General features: G+C 53.1%; 1 protein-coding gene across 2 annotated transcripts in view; it reads right to left on the bottom strand.

Annotated features, from left to right (window-relative positions):
- Positions 1–2630: 2630 nt before the first annotated feature.
- The window catches only part of PLEKHB1 (pleckstrin homology domain containing B1), a 41029-nt gene continuing 17131 nt past the window's right edge, over positions 2631–26528 (bottom strand). For both annotated transcript variants that reach the window (XM_048839614.2, XM_048839633.2), the window contains exons 5-7: positions 26123–26162; positions 10394–10496; positions 2631–6904 (exon numbers count right to left, since the gene is read on the bottom strand). In XM_048839614.2, the coding sequence (XP_048695571.1) occupies positions 6768–6904; positions 10394–10496; positions 26123–26162 (280 nt within the window). In that variant the 3' untranslated portion in view covers positions 2631–6767. The remainder of the gene's footprint in view (positions 6905–10393; positions 10497–26122; positions 26163–26528) is intronic.

The following is a 26528-nucleotide window of genomic DNA, read 5'->3' on the forward strand; positions in this document are numbered from 1 at the left end:
TGGGGAAAAAACTAGATGGGAGCCCAACTGGAAACGGTAGGACGTGAACATCACTTGGTCACTCAGCCTAATGTACCTTGACTAGGAAATCAACATAGTTTTTATTTTTTTTCAATTGTGGTGGAGTTAACAAGGCACATGCCCCTCGCCAGCCTGAGCACTTTGCTTTTGTGTCTTTTGCCTTGCAGCACTCAGTGGTCTCTGTTGCTCAGTGTAGGCTCCCAAGGGCATGGCCCAGCTCTCTGTACAGCACCTCGCATAGGGGTATCCCCGAACCTGACTGTAATCGTAAAGAATCATGATGATCCGAGGGCTGGACTAAGATGGGAACCTGCCTGGATTCATCCCTCTGCTTAGCGGCAATGCAAACCTCCATGGCAATTAGCCATGAGACAGCTTATCCCGGTTCCCAGTAGGGGAGAGCCATCAGTGTGATAGCTTAGCTGTCTGTGGTGGAGATTAGCACTGATACAGTTGCATTGATGGGTGACATCAGGGCAAATATCCAGCCTAGACAATGCCTTAGTGACCTAGTTTCTCATGGCCCTTGAACATGTCATTGCTCTGTGCCTCTCTTTCCCCATCTGTAAAATGGGGACAATGACGCTGACCTTCCGTTGTACAGCGCTCTGAGACCGCCTTGCGCTAAGCTTGCCCTGATCTCTCTCATGCCTGAATTGCAAAAGCTGGCCCCCTCTGATCAAAGTCTGGGAAAGCGATTGCCATCCTGTTGCAGCAGAGGTGCATAGCACCAGACCAGCTCTTAGCAGAGATTTCTAATCTAAAGCCAGGCCCCAGGGTTCTGCTCACCTTCCATTCAGAGCCTGCTCACACTTCCAGGGCTCACGCGTTGGTAGTGAGGGGCATGGCAAAGCAGCAGGAACCAGCCCACTCCGGGCTCTGCAGAGCCATCCCAGCTCCTCCTCTCTGCTGAGAAACAGGCTATTACCATTACACGCAGGTGGCAGCTTCTGACTGTGCTGAGGTTTGGCAGCTACCAGCTTCGGATGGCCGAATACTTAAACCCTAAGAGCAGCTGCAACATCGGTCTCTGAGCCTTTGATTCGTGTGGTCTCTCGCTGCAGTGAGCAGCGCTTTCATCACAGGCGGGCCAAGAAGATCTTCAGCCTCCCTCCCCAGGGTCTGCTCTGCCTGTTCCCATTCTGCTTTCTGCCCCCATTGAAACAAATAAACCAGCCTGTCAATTTCCTACACATCAGCTGAAGTGACGGGGCAAAGCTATGCAGGGGAGCCAGTGGAATGGCACCCAAGGAGGAAGCTGAGCCAGTAGCTCCAAGCCTTTCACCTGTCCAACCACGTATGAAGATGGGTATGGGGGGTGAGTGGAGAGAGAGACGCAGCTGGGTAGATACTTAAGGATGTAACTATGTGAGGGAGAGCAGGTGGGGCTGGGGTCAGCACGCCCAGGGTCTACCCAATCTGCCTGCTGGCTTATTGTGTGACTTTGGATGACTCTCTTGAGTGGTCCGTGCCTCATTTTACCTTGTGCGGGTATTTCCTATGGGCAGCAGCTGCATTTACAGAATGGTTGTCAGACAAACTATGGCCCTGAATCAGACAAGTGTCCCTATGCAGAACAGCACTTCAGCATGTGCCTAAATCCTACTGAGGACTACTACGCTCTCAAATGCTTTCTGCCCGGGGGGGAGCGCGAAGGCAGTAACATTAATAGCCTTCCTCCAACCTGTCGTAAGATTAAGTGTAGTTCTCAACCTTGACCCCCTGCCATCCCCCAGCAATACGGAGAGGGCGGGGGCAGGTCATGACCCCAACATCTGTTCACAACCTCCAAGTTGAGACCCCCTTGCTGAGATGCCCTCATCTCTTCAGATGATTTAGCCATCTGAACGGAACCAGCTCTTCCGCTGAACGGCCCTGCCACACGTTACTGGCGCTCTACTGACTTGGAGTTTAACTCCCCCAGCATTTCATGGATGTAGGAGGCGCTCTCTAGAGAGCAGGAGCTGGGCCTGGGCAGGTCCTGGATGAACCCTTCGAGGCAGGCAAGCTCACGGAGGGAGCCTATGCTGAAGCTCACTGGTCTTGAGTTACCAATGAAGCAGGCGGGGGATGAGCATGGGTGCTGTTTTGGGGACAGTGTGCTCTGTTGAGGATGAGGCAGGGCTTTGGCCCATTCATACCAAGTATTAGAAATGCCTCTCCCTCTCTCTCCAAGCCAGATTAGCAGAGAGTAGCATTTTCCTAAAGGAGTTCTGCAAGCTTCAATTCCATCCACTCCCCCGTGGGGTGCATACTTCCCCAGTTCATCCTGGGCAGCTTGGCTACAGCGGATTCCAGTGCCCTGCTCTTTATGGGGCTTCTGAAGCCATGTAGTATTTTTGATTTGCTTACAGGAGCATAGCTGAGTTTCTGCCTACAGGTTAAGAAATTATTTCAGTCGGAGCGAGTTCAGCTTTATTGACCATAGACTCAGCTCTGAACTGCCTCACTGCTAGCAATAAGCATGCTTCCAAGATCTAGTCACCTACATGCTCAGTCAAACAGAAGTTGTAAGACTTCCTGTAATGATACCAGCTAGTAACTCACCATAATGCTACCACCCCTTAGACACTAAATATGGGAAAGAAAGCAACAGATTATACACAGAGTAGTGAAGAACCACCTTTATTCGATCTAAATAGCCTTTATTTTCAAAATCTACATTAGTGGATTTATAGCAACAGTCACACAACAAAACTGTGCTCCTCGGCACACAAAAAGAGAAAGCAAAAGTGGCAAGGGAATATTGACATATTAGCATTAAAACACTAAAACCTCCTGTTAAGGACAGCTACTGTACCAATGTGAACCAAACCAGGTCAGAAGACACCTGGAGGGGATGGCTGGTGGCTACATCAAACAAACGCAGGAGACAGACAGCAAAACCCCCTCTTCTCTTCTCAGTCAGCCCCCATGCCTGTTGTTAGGGTTCCCCCCATTCCTACCACATCTCCAGTATTCACAGAAGCAAATACACTTAGCAGGGTCGCTGTCAACTCCTTTTAGGGCCAAACCGTGCCCTTGTTCCTCTGGAGTGCTGAGTAGGCAGCCCCAGCAGCCCAGCCAAGCAGCGATGCTCTGGGGCATTATCCCTGCACAGGGTAGATATAGGCAGGATAGTACTTTGCTCTTTCCACCCAGTGATTGCAGGTGCTGCCATGCCCACAACCCAGTTAGCCACACCCCCTTGAGGCCATGGAGCACTAGCCATTCCCCACCCTCTGGACTCAAGGGTGCCCCTGGCCACATACTGCTGGCAACCTGCAAGGGAGGAGAATGGAAAATCCGTGCCCTGTGCCCTCTTAGCCCCCATTGCGCAGGTCGAGCTAGAATTGAAGCCTTCAATTGGATCTGAATGGGCTTGTTACAAAACTGAATGAGCAGGAACATTTTCAGGGTTTTTTTTTATATGTGACCGAATTGTTTTCTCCTATTTATGGAAACCGTCCCCTGCAGCATTTGCACCCCAGCACCCCAGCTTTGTGCTAGGGCAAGACAACCAGAAAGGGAAAGTGACCAGAAACACGATGTGAAACTGACCAGTCCAGCTTCAGGGCCCAGGTTGGGCAAACATCCTCCCATCTTGCATGGCATCTCAGAGCCCAGGATCCTGCCCGAGCCTGAATGTATACACTGCAATTTTACATCTCTGCAAGCCTGAGTCAGCTGATGGAGACCAGCACTGCTGACGAAAGCAGGATTGGGTCTTAACAGTCTTGCAATTTAAATCATCTTAAACCAGTGGCTTTCAACCTTTCCAGACTACTGTACCCCTTTCAGGAGTCTGATTTGTCTTACCTACCCTAAATTTCACCTTACTTAAAAATTACTTGCTTACACAAGCAGACATAAAAATACATGTGTCATAGCCACACTGTTACTGAACAATTGCTGACTGTTGCATTTTGTCTGTATGAAATTTTAGTTTGTATGGACTTTGTGAGTGCTTTTTATGTAGCCTGTTGTAAAATTAGGCAAGTAACTAGATGAGTTGATGTACCCCTGGACGATCTCTGCATACTCCTACGGGTACGTGTACCCCTGGCTGCCACTGAGCTAAGCTATTAGTAACAGACACAAGGGCTGTCTTTAAGTACATGGTTTATGTTTTCTGTGTCCCTTTAGCAGCACAGTAAATACCTCGCAGTCTCTGAAATGGACAGTGTGGCTAAGGCTGATTGCTCATCCCCTTAACCCTGTCTGTAGGTGCACTCTTACCTAATGCACATAAGGAAATCACTTGTTGAATTGTAAACAATTCTGTCAGTTATCCTTGGGGAAAAGCCCTCACAGCAGCTGAATGAGAACGGTGCTGAGCTACTGGCCGGCACCTTTCTCCACTATACCAGATAAGGTCATGTGATGCTTTAGCTTTCACTAGGGTAAACCTAGGTCACGCCTTTGAAGTCAATAGAGCTGCTGCTGCTGTCTGACAGTGGGGCAAACAAGGTCAGAATCTGGCCCATGGTCTGTCTCCACTGTTATCCCTGATATCCTTAGAGGGGCTCTTTAAAATAGAATCCCACTGGGGGTTTAGCCCCACACTCATAACACAACTCCCCCTCTGGGAGCAATGCCTCAGGCCAGACGCATCAGCACTGCTGAAGCCACCAACCACACAGGGGCGAGGTGCGTTTGCAGGCGTCACTGTTACTAGAGGGTCGTGTTTCATTTCTGCAGCGCTTCAGATGTACAGCGGCATCACAGAACGCTTCACAGACCCCACCCTGGGTGGTTCTGGACGTGCCAATATCAGTGAGCAACGGGGGTTACAACACAGAACCAGACAGTGCACGGGAAACGGCTAGGGTTAATGCCTGCTACTGGATTGCACTGGGTTCCTAGAAACCCTGTGGGGTGTAAAAACTGCCCCTTGCCACCCACAGATCTGCTAGGAGAGATGGGAAAACAGCCTGTTTTCCCTCAGCAATTTACATGGTGTCTGCCTGCCTCTTGGAATACAGGCGGGCACAGAATGGGCATACTGCCCCCCCACCCTTGTGCACACCCACTCCTGCCCGTGGCTGCAGAATGGGCATACTGCCCCCCTCACCCTTGCATGTACCAAGTTCTGCCACTGGGCACAGATTGGGCATACAGCCCTCCACCCTTGCGTGTACCCACTCCCAAGGGTGGGTAGAGAATGGGCACCCTTGCACAATGCATAAAATAGGTATAATTTCTTCCTCCCATTCATCCCAGCCTGGGCCAATCTATTCTGCAGCTGCTTTCCCTCTTCGTGTCCTGGGGTCAAACCAGGGGCATTGCTCCTAGCAGGTGGTCAGTCTGGGGGCTCAAGCAGCCACGTGTGGAATTGGCCGTATAGTCAGGCACCCCCAGTGCAGGCTGTAGTGAAAAGCAGAAACCATCTAGAAGTGGCCAGAACCGGGCCAATGGGAGGGGCATGGCTTGTGCCTGTCACGTCCTATTCACTCACTGTCCTGCCACCTCGAAGGGGGAGTAAGAGTCGAGCAGCATGGGGCCCTGGCATGGCCTGAGCATTGGCCATGAGCCCGTGAAAGGGCTGAACTTCACGCTCCTCCCGAATCCCCCTGCTGGCAGTGACCTGTGTGGCAGCGATCCCCTTCATGGCCTAGCGCTTTGGGGGTCCACCGCAGGGTTGCCACAAAGACCTCCCTTGTCCTGTCACCTGGGGGTGGTATTCTCAGCCCCGGCAGCTCAGAGAGCAAGAGATGGGGCTGAGGGATAGACCGTAGGGGGAAGAAGGGACTGGGCGCTAACCAACAGGCCAGCCCCAACACAAAGCACCGTGGGGGAAGGACAGAGGGCGTCATACACTTAGCGAGTGAGTCGTATCTTTTTAATAGGTGAGTGGAGTGTAACAGACGCTGGGTAAGCGTCAACATGCGCTGGTGTAAATATGACACAGAAGGATTCGCGTGGCTCATGTCCAAATACGTTTTACAGGTGGCGTGAAATACGCTGTAGACTTTGCCTATTGCTCTTCACCGTGCACTGGACCATATAGAATCACGTCTAAACTAAAATACCCTGACCCCCTCTCCCCACAATGGGATGACTTCTGTGTTTCCTTTACACAGCTTGTCAGGCACATGTTCTATATATGTTACACACCTGAGGGGGGCTGCTACATAGGAAAGGGGCTGTTTCCTTTTACTTCCTATTTAAGTCCAAGGAGGATTTCTTGTAAACGCAACGTATAAAACATCTGCAACTTGCACTGGCCTGTACGCTACAGGGATCTGAAACCCATGGGCCAATCGAGACAGGATTCTCAGCTGGCGTAAGCTAGCATCACCGTACTGACATCAGTGGAATTAAATCCTCCTACACCAGCTAAGGATCTGGCTCCGTGCTCACCTCCTCTGTCCCTCTCTTCAGAGGAGGGCCAGGAGCAGAAGCTGTCATTTCGGAGTAGGAGACGACGCTGGGAGGTACCGGAGGTCTCTGCAGCGCTCTCTGCTTGGCCCTGGTCAAGGTCTGGTTGGGCAGGCACAGTGCCTAGGTCAGTGTAGGCCAGGGGCATCTGGAGTGTGTTGAGTGATCAGAAAATTTAATGACTGCTGGGTTAGGAGGCAAAGGAAAATTTATGCCACCAATGCACCTAGTCAGGCACGCCAAGCAAAGTGCAGACTCATTGGGGATGGGAGGGGAACCTTACAACGATCTATGTTATAGGGCATCGCCCCGCAGGCCTCCTGGAGGGAACCCAAACTTCTCGGTCAAGCGCTTGGTGCAGAGGCGTCCCGCAGGCGAGCGAGTTCCTAGAACCAGCACGGCATCCACATGAAGGATCCCAGGGCGGCCCCGGTGGCGGCACCAGCCAGCAGGCCCAAAGCCATCTGGTCTCCCGACACGCGGTAGGGGTCCTCGCGGACAATCACATGAGTCACTCCAGGTGCTGAGGGGCAAAGACAAAAGGAGATGCAGGGTGAACATGGAGGAGGGCGCCCAGGGACACCATTGTTCCTGCAGCCCTGTGCAAGAGGAGTGAACCTACAGCAGCACTGAGCTTACGCAGGGACTTCACCAGGACCTGGGGAGCGCTGCTTCTCGCTCTCAACACCAGGGTACGGTGTGATCTGAGCTGCTGGGGGACAGGGGGAGACCTGGGTTCTGCTTTGGGGCATTTGATGAGAGCCTGGGCAGGGTTCGTGATGCATTGCTTGCTTGGCTAGTTAAACTGTGGGGGTGTGTCCTTCCTGCTTGAGCTGGCAATCTCCTGGAGCAGTGAGCAATATAGGGCTTATGACACACAGTGCAGTATTTGTTTCCACCCAGCAGGGTGCGGTAGCTCGCACACAAGCAATGGTGACTGAGCCTTGAACAAAACAAAGGCAACACCTCTCTTCCACCTCTGAATAAGCCAATCAAGTGAACCAGTTGCTCTAATAATAAGGAAAGCATAAACGCACTTTCTGCAGGAACCAGCTGCCCGGGAGACGTAAGCAAGGAGCTCTTGGCTCTGAGCTTCCGCGGGGCCTTGTGTGTGTGTACAGCTGTGTTGCCTCATGCACCACCCCAGGGCTGGGTCCGCTGCTCAGGTAATGCCTGGCGCGAGTCTGGAATCTCCCAGCTGGGCAAGCCAGGGGCCAGATTCCCTGATGGCGGGCGGGTTAACATGCCCATGATAGGACCAAGCAGGACCTGGGCTTGCCGTGACACAGCACCCCTCTGAGCTGCACAGATGCCGCGCTTCAGAGCGCGGCTCGCCCTGAGGCAGGGCATGCGGCCTCTCCACCTCCAGGTTCCTGCCAGAGATGAGGAAACAGCTTTAATTTAATTTCTGATGTATATTCCCACTGCAGGGCCTGCATCCTTCCTTCCGGCAGGGACAGGGACAGGGACGGCTGCTTGAGCCCTGTGCAGATCCACCCCTGCCAGAGGTCCCAGGCCATTCAGGGCTGGCCCCCTGCACTGCTGTGGCGAGCCAAGAGCCCATCTGCATCCAGGCTGTGACAGCTTGGCTCCGAAGTCGCGGGTGCAGCCAGGGCAGTTCCAGGTTGGTGCCACCAGATGTCACCCTATCATTAGGGATGTGGCTCGACGGGAGGGGGAGCAGCCGGGCACCCAGGGATTTGGCTCCTGTAAATGTCTGACAAGCTCAGGCTCTGATGGGAAGCTGCTACACCCCCCCGCCCGCCTCCAGTCGGTCATGTGTCCTAGCCACAGCCTCCCTCTGCTCGCAGACTAGCACACTGGCTCCAGGGCAGCGGATCCTGGGACCCCTCAGCCTGGAAGAGAGAAAGCGGCAGCTGCCCACTGCTTGGCAGGGGGTTAATTCTGAAACAACATCCCATGGAACATCCCTGCTTCTCTGGCTTAGCTACTCAGTAACACCTCCAAGCCCAATCCCCCATCCCAGCCCGAGTCACGCCCCCCCAGCCCGATCCCCCGTCCCAGCCCCAGCCCGATCCCTCGTCCCAGCCCCAGTAACACCCCCAGCCCGATCCCCCGTCCCAGCCCCAGTGGCATCCCCATCCTGGTCCCCTGTCCCGGGCCCAGTAGCACCCCCAGATGGATTCCCCCCCCCCAGCCCCAGTATTATCCCTCAGCCCGATCCCCAGCCCAGTCCCTAGCCCCAGTAACACCCCCCAGCTAGCCCCAAATCCAGCATCTGTAACTCCTCAGCGAGTCTTCACTGCCAGCACCAGTAACCCCCCATCCAGCTGCCCCTCCCAGTACCAGTCACACTCTGGGGCAACCCCCTCCCAGCATCACTAACTCCTTCCCCAGCCAGTCTCCACTGCCAGCACCAGCCATCCAACCCAGGCCACATTCCCAGCACCAGTAATCCCCAAGCCAGACCCTCTGCCAGCACCAGTAACCCCCCAGCTAATCCCCTCTCAGCACCAGTACCCCCCCAGCAATCCTCCTCAGCCAGCACCAGTAACCCCCCAGCTAATCCCCTCTCAGCACCAGTACCCCCGCAGCAATCCCCCTCAGCCAGCACCAGTAACCCCCAAGCCAGACCCTCAGCCAGCACCAGTAACCCCCCAGCTAATCCCCTCTCAGCATCAGTAACCCCCCAGCCAGCCTCTCTGCCTCAACCAGCCCCCCAACCCAGACTACAAACACAAATCCCCCATCCAGCACCAGTAAGTCTCAGGCAGCCCCCACTTCCAGTGCCAATAAAAACCCCAGCATCACCCTCCACCCCAGACCACCCACCCAAGGCCGGCACATCCCAGCCCCCCCAGCCAGCCCCCTCCCAGGACCAATAAACCTCAGTTTTCAGCCCCTGCCCAGCACTGGTCCCCATGCCAGTACCATCCAGCCTCACCAGCCCCACATCCAGCACCCACCCAGCTACTGAAGAACAGCCTTGCCCAGTCAGCGGCCTCTGTGCACTGCGTTTGCTGGGTCTCAGGCCAGTCCACACCTGGAACTAACTGGTGTCCCTGTTGGCAGCCAGAGCAGAGAGGCCAAGGACTACGCAGAATGAACTCCTCTCCCTTCCTATGAGATGGTCGATATTGGGCCAGGGTGAGGCAGCAGCTGCTACCCATTAGGAAACAGACAGAGCATCAGTCTCTAGTCCTGTCTGTCTAGGTTCATAGGGCCAGATTTCCAAGGTAGTTAGGTGCCTAACGATGCAGAGAGGAGCCTGGCAGGATGTTCAATGGGCCTCTACCTGCGTCTCTAGGGGCCTAAATCCCTTTAAAAATCTGGCCCCATAGATTTTAAGGCCAGAAGGGACTGTAATGAGGTTCTGATGCTGGTGTCCACCACCATGGTATCTCAGCACCTTTCAAAAGCAGGAAGTGTCCATCCAGCACCTTTTGCAAGCAGTAAATTCAATGCATTTATGTTACATTAAATACGTGAAGGGAATATAATGTTTTGCAAATGACTCCAGGAATGGCCCAGAAGTCTGCAGCAGCGCTGCTGTGCAATGCAATTTGGACCAGTGCTAGACTACCGTAGGAATTTAATTTTTAAATTAAAAAAAATATTGGCTTCTTTATAAACTGTCCCATTTTAGCTTTAAGAGATGATGCCAAGTAACTAATGAGCTGTGACCTTTTGTCCTTTCCTGGTGAAGCTAGGCACAGAATTGAATTCTACCTAGAGTTACAAAACTCAAGAAACGTATTTCCTGAAGGAATTAAGCGTCCTCTTCTGCTTTATGCACAGAAATAAGCAAAACCCTCAGTAAATTAATAAGAATGATACTGTGGCTTGACTGGCTGGGGTGTAAATGGGCCCTGCGCTCTAGAGGTTGGAATCTGAACACCTGTCAAGTAAATAACACGGGTGTCTAAATCTGCTCCGTTTCCTGCAGGTTGGGTGCAGCCCTCTGGATCCTGGCCAGTTGCTAACCCCCCGCCTCATTGGAGCCCCCCCAACAGCGTGGGCTGTGGGGAGGCCATGATGGGGAAACACATACCTCCGTACTGGTTGCCGTAGTATCCCGAGCTGATGTACATGGCCTGGTGGGAGTCCAAGGGAACTGTCTGGTAATAGTCGTCATACGGGTTGTACATATGGACCTACACGAGGAGGGCAACACAGATGTTAGACCCAACGGTGATGCCTTGCCACCTGCTCCTGACTCTGCCTCACCCTCATGGTCAATAGTGTTTGCAGCATGGCAGGGCACGGACGTCTTTCCAAACTTGCTGCTGTCACCAGTAATTCTACAAACCCCAATGCCCCAGTATCTGGACCCCTGGGAACTATCTTTACATCGGATGGTGGCACGCTGCATTGCTTCTGTAGGCCAAGCTCACTGCCCACATCAGGGTTCCTTTGCTCTCTCCATTCCCCCACAAGCTCCCTTCCATCCCACCTTCTCCCTCATGCCAGGGGCTGTGACCCCCCCCATTTCTCTCTCCCCCCTACCAGGGTCCCCCATTTCCTGCCCAGTGCCAGCGGCCCTGATTCCTCCTTCCCCCCACCATTCTTATTTCTTTTCCTTCTATCTGGCAGATAAGTCATTCAAGGTGCCAACATTTTTAACCCTATTGGGATGATGGGCAGAGCTTAGCTGAGGGGTCAGCTGGGGGTCTTGTTATGCTGGAAGATGTTAACGGTGCCATCAACTGGTTCTTTGCTTTCTAGACAATTCCAGACCTGGCTAAAGCTGCTAGCTCTGCTAACCAGATGCCAGGGGCTCTGTGTCTCCCGCATTTCTTTCATCTGGTTTTTCCATTTTGCATCAAACTCAACAGGGTTCTGCTCACTGAGGCCTAGCATGTTCCCTGAAATCTTACAATTGATTGGCTGTAGCATTCAAAACTTATTGTTACATCCAAACTGACCCCATTGCGGCTGAATGTAGGATCGCGCTTCACTTGGCCAATTATGGTAAGCCCTCGAGGCCCCAGCTGAGATCAAGGCCCCCTTATACCAGGCACTGAAGGTACACATAGTAAGAGACAGTCCTTGCCACAAAAAGTTTAGTCTAAATAGACAAAGGTCAGGAGGGGAAACTGAGGCACAGGAACAAGAACAGACTTGCCCAAGGTCACTGAGCAGGCTACTGCCAGAGCTGGGCCTAGAACCCAGCTCTCTCGGGAACACACTTGCACTACTGGGAAGAAAGAATTCAGGGGGCAACACAACCCCAGCTCAGGTGGGTGAGTCTCTCTCTCTCTCATGCACCCCCCGCCCCATGTTTCAAAACCACACAGCATCCAATCATCAGCCTCAGCTGCAGCGTGTGCTTAACAAAATGTCCTCCAGCAACCAGACGTGCAGCAAGAGCGAGCGAACGCTGCTGCTGCAGCCCAGATTTCCTGCTGGGGTTTCTGTGCACAGCCCTCTGCAGAACCCATCTCCCCCAGTCTGTCCTGGGCATTTGATCTGTATTGAATTGCTCATTTCTGCGGCTGAAGCCTCAGGAGAGGAATTAATGCAGATTAGCAGCTCTCTGCTCTGTGCCTATTAAAATGTATTTATTTGTACCTCGGGAGTCTGCTCAGGGAGGCTGTTAATGATGTGAGAGCTTAAACTGGTTTTAAATGGTTCCGCTCTCCTTCAGACTGATTTACAGATGTCCCGCAGAAGGGCCCCGAGACCTGAGGGTGTGTCTACGCTGCAAGCCGGAGGCGTGATGTACCCAGGGTGCCGGGCGGGCAAGGCGAGCCTGGGCAGCTGCCCCTGCTGTTGTTACTCGAGCTAGCTTTGATCTGACTTGATTAAAACTAGCTGTTATCTCCACACATGCTGCAGTGCAGCTAAAACCGCCAGCTGGAGCCAACGGGAAAATTCCCCATTACCAGGGGCAGGATCAGGGCCTAAAACAGTCAATGCGTGAAGAGACCACACTAGGTACACTGCAGTCTGAAGGGGCACACCCCCCACGAACAAATCACACGTGCAAGGAACGGTCGTGCCCCGTGTTACTGGCCCAACAGGCCGCAGCAAAGCACACAGCACTAGCTACTGGTGCTGCGTGTGGTCGAGTGGACTGAGGATGGGACTGAGAGGCAGGAGTGCTGGGTTTCATTCCTGCCTAACCAGCTGCTGTGTACCGAGGGCCAGTGTGGGAGGAAACCTGCCGCTTGAGCGGGGCACACGTTTGGCCTAAAGGAAGGACGGAAGCTGGATGTGAGCGAGGTGACAGCAAAGGGTTAAGAGAGAGCTGTGAAGTCACAGCTTGAGGCAACGGCCTCCATTGCCAATGTGCTAGGGCACCTGGCTACAAGCTGGCCCTCTCCAGGGATGATTAAAGCACAACCCAACAGATGAACTCCCGCCTGTGTCCTTGGACTGTCCAGAATCAGGGATGCTGGTAAGGTCCCTGTTGGAAACAGTGCCCTGGCCCAGCTGGACATATGGCTTAGCCAGGCCTCTGATGGATTAGATTTGGCCATCGGCACAGACAGCCGCTCACCCCAAGGGCTCAGAGCCTGAACGTGACCAGCAGTTTGTGCTGATTTCTCTTACACACGCGGCTCCAGCAGATGGGTTCAGAGAGCAGCTGGATTTCTTCAGGGGTCCTCACAGATAGCGTCACCTCGACCAGCCCCGGTAACGTACTGAGCGTTCCAAGCGATGGGAGGACACAGCACGAAACCCTCAGCCAGGCCGAATGCAGACACGCACGTTCCGGAGCAGAGACATGCCGGCTGCGGACAGCATAGGGATCCCTCGGTCACAGCACGAGTGCGTGGAGCGCAGCTCGCTTTCCTCTGACAGCCAGTGCAACAAGCATGAGTGTTAGAGCTGGAGGTGGGAGCTTGACTGATGGCCCTGGAGACGGAAACCTCCCGTATCCACACAGACAGCAGGAGATGCCTCTCCAGCCTGGACTGTGCCTCAGAGAGGGCTCCGACTCCGTGGCCCCATCAGTCCTGGGCCTCTCCCCAAGGCTGCCAGTTAGCTCCAGTTGTGGGGGTGAATTTGTGTGGGTGGCGGCTGTCCACCAGGTGCTGGGCTGAGCTCCCCAACCAGTCCACATACAGCTCTCAGAGCAGTCACCCTGACAAGACTTAGCCACCACCGACCTGGGACGGCTGGACAACCAGGCACCGTGGTGCTGAAAGGCCTCCTGACCTACTCTCTCTATTGGTATTGCAGTAGCTGCTTGCTGAGGGTGGGGCCCCACTGTGCCAGGGGCTGTACATACACCGAGGGAGAGGCTCTGCCCCAAAGTGCAAGCAGTCTAGCCAGAGAAGACAAAGGACACAGGGAGGGCCAGCCTGGATCAGACCCAGCAGTTATCTGATCCAGAGGCCGGTCTGTGACAGCGGCCAGTAGCAGATGTCTCAGAAGAGGGTGTAAGAGCCCCACAGTGGGGAGATGTGGCTGCCTGCCCCATGTTTGCTCTCACCCTGGTTTCTAATAGCCAGGGCTTGGCTACAACATTTTCATTATTAATTCAGCAAAGGGTGGGAGACAGGCAATCGTATTATCCCCATTGTATAGATGGCGAGTCTGCAGCAGCCCGGATGGGCAATGGAGACCAAACGACGTGCTCAGGGTCACACAGGGAGGCTGTGGCAGAGCAGAGCGCCCAGAGTCCCTGTCTTGTGCCCTAATTACAAGACTGCACTCCCGCCCCTCCATTACCAGGTGCTGGAGTGCTCTGCTCAGGCACTGCGGGGTTAGCTGGGCTACCCCGGGAGCAGCACTGCACTTTGATTCAGCCCACTGGCCAGTACCTTTCTTTGTGAAACTCAGGCAGCAATAAACCCCCATCCATGCCAGCGGCACAAGAGCCCAGCACCTTACGGGGTGCCCTGGGGTGTGGAACTGATCACTGCATCTCTGCCAGCGGCCTCTGGCCACTGACTTTGTGGCAGTGGTCTCCAAACTGGGGTGCACACACCCCAGGGGGTGCACAAGATGATCCCAGGGGGTGCCAGACGGCACTCCGCTGTTTCTTTTCTTCGGCAGCAGCTCTGCCCGTCCACGGCTGGTGTTCCCCTCCGGCAGGCGCGTCTGCGGCAGGTCTTCCGTTCTTCTTCCATCGGCAGCGCATCTGCGGCAGGTCTTCCCGTCTTTACCCTGGGGGTGCGAGAGCCAAAAAGTTTGGAGACCACTGCTTTATGGAGCACTCAGTGGGAGCGAACAATAGTCCAGAGTGAAATGTGGCCGAGGCGAGAACCCATGCAATGACCTGGCCACCTCCAGGCCCCCCAGCTTGGGGAGGGGGACGGGGGGTGACTCAGTGAATAATTCAACCAGGGGAAAATATGACTAGAAAGCAGAGGTTTGAGACAGGAGGTGAATGGCATCCCCATGGAAACACATGGCCAGAGCCATCCCCCGAACCTCAAGCTGGGATGCATCAAAAGGAATCCCGAATTGCCAGCAGCTGCCTCCCTCCCACCTCCTTAAAATGCCCTGCCCCATCCTTCCCCATGGGCTAGACTCAGTGGTTCACGGACATGGCTCAAGTGGCTCATACCGCAGGGGCCGGGTGCCAGTAAAGAATCTCATTGTCCATGGGTAGCCCTCGCCACAGACTATGGGCTGGTCTTGCTGCCCGGGAGCCACAGACAGCAGGGAATGGAGAGGAATGAATGTCCTCAGCCCCTGCCCTACGGGAGGGTCAGGTCCCAGAACTGGCTAGTATGGAGCGTGCCAGGGAGGGGCAATACCAGGGCACCTGCGAGAGGGTGTACGTCAGTGCCAGATGGACCAAAGGGGAACGGACGGTCTCCGACCAAGGGGCTGGAGGCTAGTCTAGCTTCTCACCCCAGGGCAGCGTTGGGGAAACCAGCATGCCTGCTGCCTGTTCTGCCAATGATCAGCGCGCAGCAATGCCTGGCATTAACGATTGGCACAAAACACTCCCCTTGTACAGAGCATAGGCCACCACGCAAGGCAGGCTTGGCTGACAGACACGCCTTCCCTCCATGTGGGTGTAGAATCGCACAGGATGGAGCCAGCAGAGGGCTTCAGGATGGAGCCCCGGCCCAGCCTGGCCTCCCCCTGCCCTGCAACCTTCAAACAGGACTCGCTGTCTACACAGCCTGCAGGGGCAGAATGGTATTAAAAGGCCAAGCTGGGAAACGAAGCCATTCGTGGCCGAGCCGGACAGGTTTCCTGCTGACTGGGGAGATGCTGCCAGGCAACTGGTGGAGTTGGTGAGTGGCCACTTAATGGCACTGCTGTGCCCCCATCGAATGGCCTCCCTACGGGGTGGCTATCACAGGGCCTGACTGGTGAGCTGCAGGAGAGGCAGGCCGCTGGGTGGGTGGCTTTAGCACAGAGGCAGCGGTCTATCATAGGGCTGCGTTGTTCAGGGGCTGCCCGCGCTGCTACACCCGCCTGTATACCAGGCTGCTCTCTCCTCCTACAGCCCATTCATGGGGTCAGTTTAAATCCTCTACATCTCTCCCCACAGGAGCGGCCGTGTAGGCACCTCAGGGCCCCACTGGGGCTGGCTGCTTCCTCCATGGGGTCCAGCGCAGTCTGCCTGCTCCTGCATCGTCATGGCCCAAGCCCGAGAGCAGCCGTGACACAGGAACAAGGGGAGTCTGGAGAGCATGGTTCTGTTCCCGGTTCTGGCCTGCTGTGAAATTTCGGGAAAGTCATTAAGGCCCAAACATACTGAACTAGCCTCTGATTCTGGGTGCCCAGCTGGAGCCATCCCAGGCCTGCTGTCGGTAGGAGGAAAGGGTGCTCAGCCACTCTGACAAACAGATCCTGGCTTCATTTGCCTGCTCTGCCACAGAATCCCTCTGTGACCTTGGGCAAGTCACTTAGCCTAACCAACGCCTCAATGCCCCAGCTGTAAAATGGGGGAGATAATCCGTCCTTCCTCCACCTGTTACCTGGCTGGGTTATGTAGACAGTAAGCTCTCCAGGGCGGCGGCTGCTCCTTACTCTGAGGTCGTACAGTGCCTGGCACAACAGGGCCTCTAGGTACTACTGTAATACCTCTAATAAATATTCCTGCATTCCCTGGTGCAACTGGGGCTGAGGGGACTGTAGCAATAAAACACAAGAAAGCACGAAGGGGTGAATTTTAAGTCTCTCACACACACACACCCCTCCAACCCCCTTAAATCTTCCTTCTCCACGATCCTGCAGCAGATGTTTTGGGGGCACCGACGTCCTTGAGAACAAGGAGGATTTGAGGAGGCAAAAGCAGTGGTGCTGGAGAGGAAGGGGTTTCTGAGCCAGCCTGCACCAAGCACCACATCAATATTACAGACACAAAGAAAAGGAAGGCTGCAGCTGGTGCGCGGCTGTGCTCTGGGAACACGCTTACCCTTCTAATGTATGGGGAGCCACGGGGAAGGGATTTTAGTCCCATCTCAAGGAAACATCGTGAATTCAGCATCCTCCTGCCCTAAGACAAGGGTCCAGGGAGGAGATTCCATCTGCACTGCAACCGCCTGCCATTCGCTGCTAGGGGATCCATTCAAAGCAAAGGGCCGAGTCACTGCGCTCCAGCAGGGTCCCGCCAACAAAAGCAGGGCCGATGTGGCTAAGACCTCCCAAACTCATTCCACTCGTGGAACTTTAGCTTTCAGCTGCATGCACTGGTCCCATAGGCTAGCTGTGGTGTCCGGGGCCCGGGTTAGGACACGGGGCCCCTCAACTAAGTCTGGTGGTGTAAACAGGACTATACGCTTAGGCCCCCAATTCTGGGCTCTGCTGTAGCCCCTTAGCTGAGCTGCCATTTAGGGGCCGCACAGTTGGTTTAACCAGCCACCAGCGGTGGTGGTGGGGTAGGGGGGATTCCCAGGCAGACACAGAGCAGCTGGAATGCGCCTACATCTTGGTTTACTGGGATATATAAGGGGAGGAATATGACCAAAACATTCTCAGGTCCAGCTCTTATAGGCAGAGTAGCCCACGGTGGCCTGTTCAAAGTCACCACAAGTTCAGGTAGCCCCCGAGGCTGCTCTAATTTATGCTGGGGGCTGGGCAAGCACCTGCCTAAGGCCAGAATTTGTAAGGCACAAAAGCTGGCTTATAGGCATTTGGGGCCCCACTCCCTGGGTCTGTGTCTCTCACAATCGGGGCCTTAGAACTCAGCAGGGCCGCAGCAAAGCTTGGGAACACGGCTCAAAGGTCCATCCTCACAGTGCTGTAAGACTGACGATATTTTAACTACAGCAGGGAGCTAGCGCCTGGTCACGGGACCACCCAACGGGGTAGCGGGTGTAGTGGACAAGGCCTAACCTGGACATCTTAAAACAGGCCAAAAAAAAACAAAAAAACAAGTCACGAGTCAAACAAGTTTTGGAAGCCTCAGCTGCAGCCGCCCCCACTTGGGAGGAGTCTGCTGCAGGGTGTCAGACCCTCCGCCATTTGCTCTCCTCCCAATCCGCTCGGGCTGCAGGGGAAGCCACCGTTCAGGGCCCTGAACTTGCCACCGAGCAGCAAACTGGACTCTGAGCTCGGATAGAAATCAATGCCCAGCCACGGCCTTGGAGCTCCCCCGGAGTCGCCCTCTCTCTACTGAACTCAAAAGAGTAGAACAGTCTCTTTCTCCTCATGGCTAGTGGTCACGTGCCAGGCTAACGGGTTTCAATACTAACAACCAACTACCAAACACGGCCATTGGGCCCTGATAGACCCCGGCCTGGAACCTCCTAGCCAGGAGGAGAATCCAGCTCTTGTTTATTAGCCTACCTGGCTGGAGTGAACCAAGTCACTTCACACACCCAGCAGGACAGGGCCTAATTAGCAGCTCCTCTGCTGAAGAGGCAGCTTCAAAGTGGGCCTTTGCTCAGTGCTGATGCAAAGAGGTCAGGCCAGGGAGAGAGGCCAGAGCATGGCAAGGCAATTAAAATCTCTTGCGTCCCTCGTGTGCACAAGCTGGGAAGGCCGGGGCCCAAGGCCCACCGACGCCAGGCCTGGTTTTGGCAGAAATCCAGGTGTGTGTTTGAAGCAGGGAGGGCCAGCAATGTGGAGGCAGGCTTTTGATCTTGACAAGGTCTGTGTGAAATGAGAGCCTGCCTTTACCCTCAACCTTCTAGTCTTTGCTCCTGTGTGTGATGGGAGACTGCACGGGGCAGTGAGGACGTTGCACTTCAGAAGCGAAGCCCATCCATGTGTCACAGCCCAGGCCAGAGAGCGGCAGGAGCAGATGACCTTGTGCGGAGACAGAGGTCATTTAATCCAAGAACAAACCCAGAGAAGAATCACCCCTCCCCACCCCCACCCACCCACTTACTTGTCTTTCCCTGAGTTCCAGGAAGACAAAGGAAATAACCCGTTTCCCTTTCCCCATGCAGCACCATGCCCCTGGATGCCTGACCTTGAGAGAGCCAGGGATGGGATGGGACGGAGCAACAGGACAACACCCTTCCGCCCTCAAGCTCCAAGACGCGCAGCATAAATCAATACACTGATCAGCCTCACACAGCCCACACTGGCTTTTGTGCACCAGTCACCTGTGTTTTAATCTCCTTCTCCCATTCATCTCGCTCAATACACAATTAGATCGAGTGTGCTGGGGGGTTCGGGGGGGGGGGGGGGGAGGAGGGGAAGAGGCAACCAAAGGTTATCTGCCTCACGTTCTTATTCACTTTGATGCACGCTCTCCTTCAATTCAATTGATGCTCTCCTTTAATTCATCTCTGTCAGCCCAGGTTTGAGACACTCCTGCTCTCTGGGTCTTCAATGTAAGCATCACAGCATTAGATCATTTCCTAGTGGTACACGTAGAAGACTAAAGGGGAACGATGGGTTCAAGCACTTGTCTGGGAGACCAGGGTTCAATTCCCTGATCTGCCATAGGGAATCTTGGGCAAGTCTCTCTGTGCCTCAGTTCCCCAACTGTACAATGGGGATAACAGCCCTGCCGCACCTCCCAGGGTGTAGCGAGGATGCACACATGGTCTGCATCACCAGTTCAGAGCGCATGTGGCTAGGACAGGCAGAAGACTCAGACTCCTGGGTTTTCCCTCCAGCACTGTCACTGACTTGCTGTGTGGCCTTGAGCAGGTCACTTAACCCTCTCTGTGCCTCTTCTGTAAAATGGGGATGATACTGACATCCACCTGCCTGCAAGATCCTCAGCTGAGAGGTGTTGAAGGCTTGTAACTTAGAGCTGCCTTCCAACAGTGCAGAAAGCTCTGCCTTCTCCTAGCCACAGCACTTGGCTGCTTCCTCCCCGTGTCCCTTTGCCTTCGCTTCCACTGTGTGAGTGAACATAGGAAAACTCATTATCTGCTGCAAACATAGCTTCAGGCCCCTCTCCAAAAAAGCCCTGCTAGGGTCAGCCATTGATCCCCAGCATGCGCCAGCTCAGCAGCAAACGTCTCTTTCTTCCCAGCCCAGCTACCAGGAGACTTCTGTTTCCTTGCCACTGGATTCCCCACATTAAAGATGCTAACAGCTCCTTCCTCGTCAGGGCTGGCTCATTTTGTTCCGGAGTGAACTGGAGACAATGGGAACTAGCCTCTTCTAACAGCTCTCAAATTCGCTGTCATCCCACGTGTTAACCTGCAGCCCCTGCCTCCACCAGGCAGAGAGGGAGAAGACTGGAAGAGGAGGAGTCACAGCCATGGGGAAACACAGCTCCAGTGCCCCTCCAAAACACCTCCCCGCCCCCAACCAAGGGCTAGTGGGGCAAGACACAACAAGGATCGACCAGGTCTACAGTAGTTATTACTAGGTAAGGAAATGAAAGGAGCAACCAAGACAAAAATATTCTCCATTATACCGCGGGGGAAACCAAGGCATGGTTGGGTTCAGTTGTTGGCAGAGCCAGGTCTTGAGAATCATGAGCCATGTGCTCTCTCTCTCTTGCTATGACCAGCATGTACCACTAAGGAGCAGAACTGCAGTCTCCTGCCCCCTCGTACCCTGTTCTAACCACTAGACCATGGCAGCCCAGGGAGCCCCGGGTTCTAATGCACCTTCCAGTCCCTTGCTTTATGCAGGAGACCATGGACAACCTATGAAGGGACCTCAGCCCTCCCATCTCACTCTTCTACTCCAGTCACATGGACCACCTGCAGCGTCCATTCAGGGGGCTCCGACTGATGATGACAGAGTTTCATGTTGATGAGACGCTACAAGGACTTGGCAAACAGAACAGGTGAACCTGCACGTGTGTGGTCAGACCAAGGCAAGAACTGCAAACACAGTTACATGTGGGACACACAAGACAGTCCATGACCATTGCAGGCTGATGCATCCTTGCTTCGCGCTGCTCACATAAGCTGTAAATGAGCCTCGCTTCTACGTGGTTAACAGGGATGTGACAAATCGGCTGCCACTTTGTTCTGGTGGGGGCTGTGGCACGTCAGTGACACGTGCTTGTAGGCACCTGAGGGGCTAGAACCAGGGACCATGAAGGTGCTGGGCCACTGTCGCGGATGCCTCTGCATCGCCACCGGGTGCTCAAGCTCGGTTTCCGTTGGGGAGCCCTGTGAAGCTAGGCACTGCAGGAAATACCACCCAGTGGGGACTGAGTGGCACCCTCCTCCCCAGCACACTGATTGGCCCATGCCAGTCTATAAACCCGGAAGCCATCACAGGGAGCTGTTTGAGCAATGATGCAGATTGCCTGCTTGCTTCTTCTCCAGATCTTGCCTTACTGTGACTCCAGCTCCTGACCCCGGTTCATCCCTGACTCCGCTATTTACCTCCTGCCTGCAACTTGGTGCCTGCCCCTGACTTCCTGCTATCCTGACCTGGATCATTCTCGACTCCGCCACAGGTCTCCTGATCACAACTTGGTCCCTGATTAGCACACGCTGGCCACCCATGGCCCAGCTCTGACACATGCTTTCAAATTTGACTTCAGTGTGTCTTTATAGCGTTTCTACCAGCCACCATAAAAAACAGGTGTCTCTCTTTAGCTGACCACAGAGGGTTAGGGTAGCCTTGAATTGGCCGCATGAATGAGATGCTAAGGCTAACGCAGCTGAGCTTTAAAGAGCATGCTTTGAAAGCAAGACATCCGGTGACAATTAAGGATTTTCATATTGGGAATCTTGTCCCACCATTTGACCCTGCAAAACACACCTAAGACAGCGCCTATGGAACGGACAGGTTTCCTAACGCAGCAGCCATACATTGTCCATGTCTCACAACCCTACAGAAGCACTATCAGCCCGACTGCCTGACAGATATTTCCATTAGTGCTAATTTCATCACCTCTATCGTTCCGTAGGTGGTGCGACAGCATTGCAAATGCAGTGCAGGTCTTGGCTATACGATGGGTGGCCTCATCAGCAACTGTGGTATGCTGGGGCTGCGTATGCTCTAGGTAGCCAAACTTCACCACAGGCTTGGGATTGGTCTTAAACAGGGTAGAGGTGTGTCCCCCGGCACACATTGGCTTCGCTCTTCTGTTCTCTTTAGGCTGATTGTTTAGGCTCCGTTTTACCACAGTATCGATCTGTCTATATCATAAAGCAATTGTCACACAACATGTCCAGGGGTCTCCAGGATGCCCCATTGATGCACTGCAGACTCCCACTAACAATATTCACCACATACATAGCATAGCATTTTACACCTTCCACATGCTTTACGGACATTAATTCATTCCCAGAGGGAGCTGTCATCATCCCCATTTTACAGGAGGGGAAGTTGAACTACAGAGAGGAGAAAGGACTTGCCCAAGGCCACAGAACAAGTGAGTAGCAGAGGCGGGATTAGATCTCGGGAGTTCCTCCTTAAGTCTTTGCAGGATCGAGTCATTATAAGCATATTGGGTGAAATCTTGGCCCTATTGACTTCACCCAGGCTGCCTATTGCTCATGGTTCTGTTATCCCCTAGGAGCCAAAGGCTCATTCCTTTTTCATTCGGTCAAAATTCCCATTGAAAGGACCATGGGATTTGGCCTAAGGTATTTAGCAATTTTCTTAATATCAGATTTTGTTATTTTCCTGGGGATAGAAGATAGGCTAATTGCCAGGATCGTGCTAGGTTCCTCTTGGAAGAGTTGCTTTTGCCAATTCCCTGTGGCTTTCAAAAAAACAAAACCCAACAGCGGTCTGATAAATTTGTTAGCCAGTTCCCTTAACGCTGCATCTCCTCTGGACTCACTCATTCGTATACATTCACATTTCCCAAGGATTCCCTTAGCTATTGATCTTTTTCAAAAAGAATTTGTACAATAGCAGAATGCAAGAAGAACCCTTGAGAATCTTCTGTGCTCCAAGAAACATGTCTATGGAGCAGCAACAGGAGGCAGGGCTCCCAGGCTCCAGCCATTGTGTTTTGAAGGACATCTCCAATTTATTCTCCAGCACAACGAAGAGGATCCTCCCATTTCCCTTCTTTGTGATAAATCCAGTAAACAAGTTCATTTGAAGAGGTCAATTCAAAAAGTTATTGCTAATTCCACCCCCAATTAGCAGCGTTTCCTCACCAGAGAATCTTGGCTTTATGAATGGCTGTCAGACCAGCAGCGTGACAGCATTTACGCTCTCCCTATGCTCTTAGCAGCACTATTCTCCCCCAGCATCACTTGGCAATGTTATTTGCCAGTGGCACTCAACTCTGTGGGTTCAGACAATACAAACAAGAGAACACTGGAGCCACCAAGCTTAAAACAAAAACCCTTCTCTTCATAGAGCTCCCCAAGACTTATCAACCAAAGAGACGCTACTTTTGCCTTCCAATTACTCTATCCTGCTGGTGAGGGAGGAAGTGGGGGCTCTATCAGCCTTCTCAAGATGCACCCTTTCTCCAGGATTTGATCCACTAAACGAATGTCCTAATGTGTTTCTCTAGCCATCTCCAGAAACTCTTTGCCAGAATAGTAACATCTGTGAAGGGGGGTGGGGGTGGGGGGGTGTTTTTTAAGACATTTCTAAGCCAGCCAAAAAGCCCAAGTGTAGATGCAGTTATATCAGCATGAATGCTTTACAACTTATTTTGCTCAGGGAACCAGTATAAGCCATGCTGGCAAGAGCCCTTTGTTGCCAGTATAAGCTGTGTCTACGCTAGGAAGGTTTTCCAGTACAACAATAGCATCTACACTTTAAGTGTAGGTAAGGCCTTAGACTTCTGTTGGACCAGCAGTAGCTACTGTGTGATGGACTATTTTCTTCAATGGTGGAGTCCTCATGAAACTGGAGTGCAATTAGGTTTCCTTTCACTATAATTTTCCCAGCTCAATGGAAAATCCTGCCACACTGAGCATGAAATAAGCCAGTCTTCTGTTTCTTTGTTCCATGCACACACACAAAAATAAACATTTTGTGCAATGTTATGGTGGACAAACTAAGCAAATCAGGCAATACAACCTTAGTCATAATAATATCCAGCTCTTATATAGTACTTTTTATCATAGATCTCAAAGCACTTTACAAAGGAGGTCAGCATTATCCCCATTTTACAGATGGGAAAACTAAGGCACAGAGCAGTGGAGTGACTAGCCCAGCATCACCCAGCAGGCCAGTGACAGAGCTGGGAACAGAACCCAGATTTCCTGAGTCCAAGTCCAGTGCTCTACCCACTTGGCCCCACTGCTTCTCTTTATGGTGAGATGCTCCACCTTAACTGCCCAATTGCACACGTTTTTAAAATAAGGTCTCTCTGGACATCCTTTTCTTTTATAAATCAATAATACAAAACACCAACTGGCCCTTCGCATACAGCTTCACACTGAGCCTGATTCTCCTCTCACTTACACCAGTTTTACATCACTGGCTTCAGTGGACTGGCTCCTGCATACCACTGGTGTGAGATCAGTCAGGTTCACAGTCTACGTGCTGTACATACCACATGGAGTAGCATGGACTCTGCCACCTAACCTGTCTCATGACCACTGAGCAGAGCAGAAATATTGTGGTGGGACTTTGTTGGTGGAGTATTGTATAAAAGTCAAGTCAGAAATCCTACAAACAAAGGAAATGAGCAAGGTAAATGCTCATAGGGTTTACTAGGGTAGTGGGCATCCCAGCATGGGGGGTGTGGGAGGTGAGGGAAGGGTGTCTAATCAATCCAGAGGGAGATGGGCTGAGGCAAGGAGCAGTGGGGACAGGAAAAGATGCATTACCCTGCATCCACTATCTGCCCCAAACCCCCACTGCAAAAAATTTGCTCCAATGTCTGTAAGCAAGGCAGCGAGCAGATCCTTGAAAGCCACCCTGCAGCTCTTAAGGAAATCGGCTGTAGGAGAAGCTTAGGCGCACAGCTTCTCATCCCTGCTCCCACGCCCACAGGAACAACCACGACAGCACACGTCTCCCAGCCCCACGTAAGCAACCAATAGGCTCCCGCAACCATCCCGAGCAGCAAGTAGGGGGTGTAACAGTATTTGAGATGAGAAACAAGCACAGGAGCATCACCACCACAACACAGAGACAGTCAAGGGTTGGACAGAGCAAATGGTGGGAAGGCGACACCTGTGTCTGGCCATGCCCCAAGGAGACGCATGGGAACAGCCGTCCACCAGTCCACCACAAGGTGGCTCCAACAAAGAGTCCAACGATCCAACAGAAAACACTGGATTAGAACACAGTTTAGCCAATCCCCTCTTCCCTGACATATCCCCCGCTCCCCTCCAGCGTACACCCCCATGATCCTAATTCCTGTCCCTGAACAGGCATCGTTTGCCTCATAGCGCCCTTAGTTTATCCAATGCCCCTTTAGTCCATATTACCCCCACCCCGGCCCATTTGGATGAAGGGGCTCCTGCTCTATCTTTACAGTGCTAGGAGCAAAGCCATCCGAGGCGAGGCCTGGGATGAAGTGCACTCTGTCCCTGGACAGAACAATTCTCCCATTATCTGTAGGGTCCAGCAGCAGCCCTCACTCTGGTACAGGCTCCTCTTTGTTGGGCTGCTGGCATAGGCCTGGCTCAGTTGCTCCGTCGTGGGTAGAAACAAAAGAATCTTAGATATTCAAGATGGAGGAGGCCTGCTGGGTTAGCAAGTCCATCCCCCAGCTGGGGCAGGGCTTCTCCCTACGGTATGTTCCCTCAGGCTTTTGTCCAGCTTATTATTTTCAGCCCAATCCTCCTGGTTATAAAACTGTGCATTACACTAAATAACCACTTACATCCATAAAACTAATCCCTTTAGGCAGCTCCAGACTGATATCCCTAGTCATTGCCTGGTTAAACTCAAGAGGTAGTGTGGTCTAGTGGACACAGCACTGCCCTGGCAGTCAGAAGAGACCTGGGTTCTTGTCCAGTGACCTTGGACAAGTTGCTTCCCCTCCCTGTGACTCACTTCCCCCTCCCATCCTTTGTCTGCCTTGCCTGTTTAGGTAAAGAGCTCCTTGGAGCAGGAATTGCCTCTTACTAGGTGTCTGCTCAGCACCTAGCATAATGAGGCTCCAATCTCAGCTGGGGCAAATAATTGGTAATGATAGTGAGCAAAATTTATTAAGAAGGTCCTGATTCAAGGACCAATGAAGTCAGCTGAAAGACTCCTCATTGCCTTCAAGGGGCTTTGGATCAAGACCTTAACCTCGGCTCATAAATCAACCCCTCATGAATTCGAATCCTCTCAGTTGCTCTTCTCTGAGCACCATCCAGTTTGTCCGTATCTCTTTAGTACGGAGGTGCCCAAAAGGGAATGCAGTTCTCCAGGTATGGTCATGCCTCTTCCCACTCTCTGGGACGAGATGCCTTTGTGCATGTAGCCTCCCCCGCCACACTCCTCCACTGACTGACTCTATGGGATGGGGGAAGGGGGCGGTGGATAGGGGAGGGGAGATGGAAGAAGACAGCTCATTATTTGTAGCCTGTAATAAGAGCCCTTTGAAATGGAAGAAGGAAAGGCTCACCGGGGTGTTTTTCGCCTCCAGCACTGCCATCTTCCAGGCGCTGTAAACAAAATGGGACAACAATATGTGAGCAAATAGGTGCCTGGAGCAATTTTAAAACCACATCAAGGCAAAGCTCTTCCTTGGTTAATCTCTCAACGCTGCTCTACTATCAGGGAGCTCAGCAAACAGCACAGCGCCTAGGCCAGCGATTCTCAAATGCAGCCACCATGGTCGCATGTGACCACCACAGGCTTTTCTTGTGGCCACAGCCTCCTGGGCAGTGATTGGGAGGCAAACCAGCCACCCCTCCCCTTCCCTGTTGCTCTTGGATGTGCCACCTTAATGTTGGTTGCTGGGGCTGCCAGCAGGAGTTGGGCCCTGCCCCCATCTGGAGACACCTGGGACACAACACGGGAGGAGAAGG

Source organism: Caretta caretta, chromosome 1 (assembly GCF_965140235.1).
Source record: "Caretta caretta isolate rCarCar2 chromosome 1, rCarCar1.hap1, whole genome shotgun sequence".
Classification (NCBI taxonomy): Eukaryota; Metazoa; Chordata; order Testudines; family Cheloniidae; genus Caretta; species Caretta caretta.